Raw genomic sequence first — 6,905 nt, forward strand, 5'->3', positions numbered from 1 at the left:
CCCCTGCATCGGCAGGCGGACTCTCAACCACTGCGCCACCAGGGAAGCCCAGCTGACGTTTCTTGAAGAAAGAGGCAATGCAGACAGGATCGGCCCTCAGAGCAGAAGTACGAGGAAGGAGCAGTTAAAAACAGTCGCGGGCTTCCCTGGTGGCGCAGTGGCTGGGAGTCCGCCTGCCGATGCAGGGGACGCGGGTTCGTGCCCCGGCCACTTGCCGCGGAGCAGCTGGGCCCGTGAGCCATGGCCGCTGGGCCTGCGCGTCCGGAGCCTGTGCTCCGCGATGGGAGGGGCCGCGGCGGTGGGAGGCCCGCGTACCACACACACAAAAAAAAAATTAAAAAAAAATATTCCCTGTGCCTGGGAGTTCTAGGGACCGCGGTGGTGAGAGGCCTGCGTACTGCAAAACAAAAACAAAAAACAGTCGCTTTTTCTGGTTACAGAACCATGAGATTCAAAACACACTTGCAGGCCTTGGACAGAGGCAGGCTGGCCTCTGAGGAGGTCCTGGCAGACCCCGGCGGAGGCCCCTTTCTTGAACCAACTGCCTGGCCCTCTTGAGCAGCAGGTCCTTCCAGACCAGCAGGCCTGGAAGAGACATCACTTTAATTGACAGTTTACCTGCCCACCTTCCGCAGCCCCCCCCAGGTTCTGTCCCTTTGCAAGGTTACGAAACCAGAGAGCAAACCCACCCCTCTGTGGGTTACGTCATCTGAGAGCAAAGCACCTCTCCTGCTTTTGTGAACTCCACAGGCACACTGTCGCTGAATCAGCATTTACCTTCACATCCTCTGCCTTGAGAGGGGCCCGTACAGTGTTGGTATGACTATCTTCCCCTGTCTCTTGTGACATCGTATCCTACTTTTCGGCTTCATTTCGTTCCAAGGGAGAGAGTCTCTGCAGACAGCGGGGAGACAGTGTCGTTCCTTATCTGTCTTCTCGCGGTTTTGTCTCTGCTGCCTGGACTCCAAGCCTGGGTTCATGCTCTGTTGCAGTAAGTGACTCATCCCGGGGGTTTTATGCCTTATCTTGGATGGAACCAGGGTTCAAATCCCACTTCTGCCACCTACTTAGCTGAGTGAGCTGGAGTGGGCACGTGGCCTCTATCTCAGCTTCTGCTTCTGTCAGCTGTGAATAATAACAGCACTGATAATAATAATAATGATAATAACCCTCCCCCACCCCGCCAGGCTGAAGATTAATGAGTTACATGGGTAATGTGCAGAATGCTGAACACTCAGTAACTGAGTGTGTTCTGCTGTCTGTATGGGGCTCACAGTGACTGGCATTGGGAAACCCTTCACGTCCTCCTGGAAACAGGCAGGCGGCATCTTCAATAAAATTAGCCAACATCTTCTGGCTTGGATAAAATATTGGAAGAGGCTGATGGCTGCATGTTCATTTGCATATATTTGCATAAGAAACACCTTAGCGCCTCTTTTACATTCAGAATGACCGCTCTTGGAGTCAGAGCTGCTGCTGCTTTTACTGCCAGCTTCAGAGGATCCCACAGGGGGTCACGCCAGAGAAGAGTCACCCCTAGGAAGAAGTGAACTCTTGGGCCCCAGCGGGGCACCCTCACGGACAGTTCAGAAGATGGCCTTTCTTCGCCCCCAGACCACTCCTGCACCCCTCCCCCCACAGTTGTGGGCCCAGAATGCAAAGCAGTGTCATGAAGGTACAGATGTTTCAAAGATAAACGCAAAATAATTGGCAACACATGCCAGGAGCTTTACCTGCAGCGTGTCCAATCCTCAGGCTTGCAGGCTGCAATCACGGGGGGCTGCGCACACCAACTGCTTTGCACGCCAAGTGGACGCAGTTGCTTTGACTGGCTGCCACTCTGTGGTCGTGGATCCCTGAGAGTTGATGGTCAAGGCTGATGAGCTGTGGGTGGAAGGCAGGAAGGCCCTGGAAATGCGTGGTCTGGGGAGGGAGGGTGTTTTCAAGGCTCCGTAGGTCCTGCTTTGCTCGCCTGTGCTTGATACAGACCCCAGCGCCCTTTCTGGCTCCCTCCCCTAGGTATGCACGTCCTTCACTGCGGAGCACGCCAAGTACGGACACGTGAAGATGCACCACGCCTACACCAACGTGCTGGGCCTGGGGGACTCAAGCACGTGGAGGCTGCCTTGCCTCAACCGCTACGTCTACATGTTCCTCGCGCCTCTCCTGATCCCCATCATAACCCCGCTGGTGGCTGTCGGTGAGTATGCCAGGGCTGGGCCCTGCGAAGATCTGGTTGCCCCTTTCCTTCCTTCCTCTCCTGGCTTCATTGAAGAAGTGAGAAGCCCTGAGTTAAGACCAGACAGAAACTTGCTGAGACAGCCAGGCAGGGTGGAAAGAACCTTGTTCCTGGGGCCAAGTCTGGCTCTGCCACTTACTGGCTGGTGACCACAGGCAGGTAGCTTAACCTCTGTGAACCTCAGGTTCTTACCTGCTCCTCAAAGATGGTGTGAAACAATTCCACTTATTATATGAGGTATCTAAAGTAGTCAAACTCATTGAAGCAAAGGATAGAATGGTGGTACCAGGGGCTGAGGGGAGGGGAAAATGGAAAGTCCCTGTTCCATGAGCATAAAGTTTCAGTTATGCAAAATGAATAAGTTCTAGAGATTTGCTACATAACACTGTGCCCATAGACAACAGTACTGTATCGCACACTTTAAAACCTATGTGGCTAAATCTCATGTTAAGCGTTCTTACCACAGTAAAATAAAATAAAAATTTAAAAAACTCTGTGGCTATCTGAGAAGACTAGAAAGTTGCATGGGAAGGCATCAAATGCCTAAATAAATAAATGAATAACCTTTACTCTTTATATTTGATATACAAGCCTCATTTACCATCATCTGGTTGTCTATTTAATAATCCCTGATCATGTTATAGACATTCACTTGTGTTAGTTTATTAAATACTTTTTTTCCTAAAAAAAAAAAAAAAGGATGGTGTGAAAGCATAATGAGGTCATAGATGTACAAATGTTTTCTAAATGCCTCGCACTCTATTGCATGTTATAATTTTTAATATCATAGGAGCAATATCGTATGGTGGAAAGAGCAGGGGCTAGGGGACAGCCAGACCTGGGCTCAAGTCCCAGGCCACCGCTTACTATCAGACTGACCTTGGTCAGGTTGCTTAATCCTCTGTTTTCTCATCCATTAAATGGGTGAGAACCAAAAAAAAATCAAAAAACAAAAGGGAATTCCCTGGAGGCCCAGTGGTTAGGACTCGGTGCTTTCACTGCCGGGGCCCGAGTTTGATCCCTGGTCAGGGAACTAAGATCCTGCAAGCCGCGCGGCCAAAAAAAAAAAAAAAAAAGAAAAGAAAATGGGCGAACCTACTTTTCAGGGCTGTGTATGGATGAACTGAACACCTAGGTCACCCTTGTTTGCACTATTGAGCCCCCAGGGAGCCAACTCATGTTGGATCGGAACGTTGCCAACCCCTCCCTCTGTTTCTTGCCCCTTCTGGCAGAACGGCTGAGAGAGGTGGAGCTCAGGACAGCCCTGCGGACGCTTGGCCTGATTTCCCTGGGCCTTTATTCTCACTACTGGCTGCTCCTGAATGTGTCTGGCTTCCAGAGCCCCAGCTCAGCCCTGGTCTGCATGCTCATCACCAGATCCCTGCTGGCCCACCCTTACCTTCATGTCAACATCTTCCAGGTGAGGCCTCCCCCACCCTGAGTGCTGGGGGGCTACAGGGATCACTCTCCAGGGTGCCTGGTGCAGGCTGGACTCTAGGTTCCGGGGGGAGAGAGAGGCCACCTGAGGAAGCATCGCTCCACCTCCACCTCCCCCGCCCACCCTCTCTCTTCCTTTCTCTCTGTGGGTCATCACAGAGTTTTGGTCCCAGGCAAGGAGCGTCTCTTCAACACTGGCTGCCATTCACACACAGATCAGAGATTTATTAAGAAGCTTCTATGTGTAGGTTACTAGATTAAGCTCTGTGGGGACACAAGTGAATAGGACCCCAGCTCCTACCTCCAGGGCTCTTACTGTGATAAGCCCAAGGGCCATCGCAGAGCTCCCAGCACACACGTCGAGACAGGCAGATGGAGGAGCTGGAGACGAAGGTCTTCATGGGAGGCCAGCAGCTCAGCACTCAGTTCTGGGCCATTTCCAGGGACGGTCACCTCCCTGCTCCCGGGACAAGCGAAGACCCCGGTTAGAGCATCCTGCACATGACCATCCCAGCACTTACCACACTGCCATTAATGACTGAATCCCATGACGTAATCCCATAGTTGTGTCCCATCTGCTTGTCCCGCTAGAGCAGAAGCTCCCGTTCACTTCTGCATCCTCTAGACCGAGGACAGTGCCTGGCAGAGCAGGCGTTTATACATCTTTGTTGTTGTTGTTTTAATACATTTGTTTATTTATTTATTTCTGGCTGCGTTGGGTCCTCGTTGCTGCGCGCGGGCTTCTCATTGCGGTGGCTTCTCTTGTTACAGAGCACGGGCTCTAGGCACGCGGGCTCAGTAGCTGTGGCGCATGGGCTTAGTTGCTCCACGGCGTGGGGGATCTTCCCGGACCAGGGCTGGAACCCGTGTCCCCTGCATTGGCAGGCAGACTGTTAACCGCTGCGCCACCAGGGAAGTCCCTATACATCCTTGTTGAATGAAAAAATACACGAGGATGCGCAAACTTGATCTTGAACCATGAGCAGGATTTTGACTGGTGAAACAGCAGAGAAGGGTCTCTTTGGGATGCAGGCACAGGGACATGAGGGACAGCGGTGGGCAGTCGTGGGCTTAGAGGACCACGAGATCAGAGAGGCACCCAGGCCAAACCCTTCATTGCACAGATAGGGAGAGGGACCCAGAGATGGGCGAGACTGAGCGAGGGGCACAGACAGGGTCGCATCGGGGCTGGGTGGAGAACCTCAGCTTCCTCACGCCTCTACTGGGTCCTGCTGGAGTGGGAGGTGAGGAAGGCAGAAGAACCCACGGGTCCCCGGGTGCTAGCTGAGGATGCCTGAGGCGGGGTGGGGAGGCACAGGGCTGCCCAGCCCAGCCCCGCCCCAGGGCGTGACCCGTGTGTCTGTCGCAGCACATCGGGCTGCCCATGTTCTCCCGGGACAAGAAGCCCCAACGGATTCACATGATGAGCCTGGGGGTGCTTAACCTGCCCCGGCTGCCCGTGCTGGACTGGGCGTTCGGCCACTCCCTCATCAGCTGCCACGTGGAGCACCACCTCTTCCCCAGGCTCTCCGACAACATGTGCCTGAAGGTAGATGAGCGTCGGGCTGGGGATGGCTTGGATGAAGAAACTATCTCAGGGTGGAGGAGGGTCACCTTCGGGGTTCTCTAACCAGCTGGCCTGGTCAGAGGTTCCCAGGAAGGTCAGTCCAGGGTACAGGCAGCAGTGTGGGTTTCTGATCAGAGACGCCTGGTTTTCTTACTAGCCGTGTGGCTCTGGGCAAGTTAACTGAATGTCTCTGAGCCACGACTTCCTCATCTGTAAAATGGAGTAAGTAGTGCTTACGTTGACAGGCTTTGAGGATGAAATGAAGAAATGGATCTGAAGTGTTGGGCCCACCGTAGGTGCTTGGTGAAAAGGAGCTGTGGTTTATCCCCCTGTGCAAAGGAGGACTGTCACAGATTCGGGAGCTCCGGAGAAGCGTGCTGGGGAGAAGCCCTCCCTTTCCCTTGCCTGCTGGAAATGGGAGGCGGGAATTCTCCAAGCCCCTCAGCTCCTCCGGAGCATCATGGGACAAAGCAGACAGGAGCGGGGGGTCTGGGCAGAGGAGGGGTCCCAGTGGGGATGGGCCTGCCCACAGCCCCGGCTCAGCGGCCCCTCCTCCCGCCCACCTTCTGGCAGGTGAAGCCCGTGGTGTCCCAGTTCCTCCGTGAGAAGCAGCTGCCGTACAACGAGGACTCCTACCTGGCTCGCTTCCGGCTGTTTCTGCACCACTACCAGGAGCTCATGGTGCAGACCCCTCCCATCACAGAGCTGGTGGGGCTGCAGTGAGGGGCGGGCCGGCACAGTCAGCCCGCCCTCCCTCCGGGCCCACCCCCGGCTCTCCTGTTTCTGCTGGCCGTCCCTGGGGCTGGGAGGGCGCGGGCCCTTGCCCAGTGGGTGTGGCTCGGCTGCCTGGAGTGTGGAGGCGTGGGGTGGGCAGTGAGACGGGGAGCTCATGCTGGGGGGCCTGGGGGTCACCTGCCCTGCTTGCTTTTCCGGGCTTTGAGGAATATCTGGAGGAAAGGAATAAAGGTGGCCGGGCATCCTGGTCAGTCTGGACCTCAGCCAACTTCATCTCAGGACTAAACTGCTGGATTCCTCCCCTGCTCGCTCTGAGCCTTGGTAGGGCTATAGGACGGGGGTAAGGAGGGGCCCTATGGAGGGGGCAGGCTAGGAGGGGACACCGAGAGAGAAGGGTCCGCTCCCTGGTGCCAGGGAGCCCCACACTTGGTTGGCCACTGCTTCTTCCTGTGCCCTTGAGGTTCTGGCCCCTAAGGAGCCCTCTCCCCAGGGACCACAGGGAGAGGTTACCTTTGGCAGACCTTCCTAATCTTTCAGCCCGGAAGCCTGTGCAAGACACTGGCTCAGCAGCTCCCAAGACCCACAGCATCTGTGAGATCAAAGTGTGTGTTTTGTGGGGAGGGCACTCCAGGCGAAATAAGGGGAGAAAGGGTATAAATAGCTTTGGGCGTGACGTTGGCTAGCTCCAGAAGTCTGCATTGTTCCATGATGTTTACAAGGGCTGGAAGAATTCTCAACTGGAAGAGAGAGAAAATTACTGGGAGGGTCGCTGAGGCTGGAGAGGGGTTACGGGAACAGGGTCTGGAGGTCAGATGGCCTTAGAGAGGAGAGGAAGGAGGGGAAAGAGTGTGTGTGGGGGGGTGCGGATACAAGAGCTGGGAGTCCAGGGCTAGGCTCGGCTGTGAAAGGATGGTCTGCAGCCTGGGG

General features: G+C 54.9%; 1 protein-coding gene across 1 annotated transcript in view; it reads left to right on the forward strand.

Annotated features, from left to right (window-relative positions):
* The window catches only part of LOC102979253 (fatty acid desaturase 6), a 15,068-nt gene extending 8,827 nt beyond the window's left edge, over window positions 1–6,241 (forward strand). The window contains exons 3-6 of the mRNA XM_024130512.2: window positions 2,020–2,200; window positions 3,472–3,659; window positions 5,046–5,225; window positions 5,817–6,241. Of these exons, the coding sequence (XP_023986280.1) occupies window positions 2,020–2,200; window positions 3,472–3,659; window positions 5,046–5,225; window positions 5,817–5,966 (699 nt within the window). The 3' untranslated portion in view covers window positions 5,967–6,241. The remainder of the gene's footprint in view (window positions 1–2,019; window positions 2,201–3,471; window positions 3,660–5,045; window positions 5,226–5,816) is intronic.
* The last annotated feature ends 664 nt before the right edge of the window (window positions 6,242–6,905 follow it).

The sequence above is a fragment of the Physeter macrocephalus genome, unplaced genomic scaffold (assembly GCF_002837175.3).
Source record: "Physeter macrocephalus isolate SW-GA unplaced genomic scaffold, ASM283717v5 random_14, whole genome shotgun sequence".
Lineage (NCBI taxonomy): Eukaryota > Metazoa > Chordata > Mammalia > Artiodactyla > Physeteridae > Physeter > Physeter macrocephalus.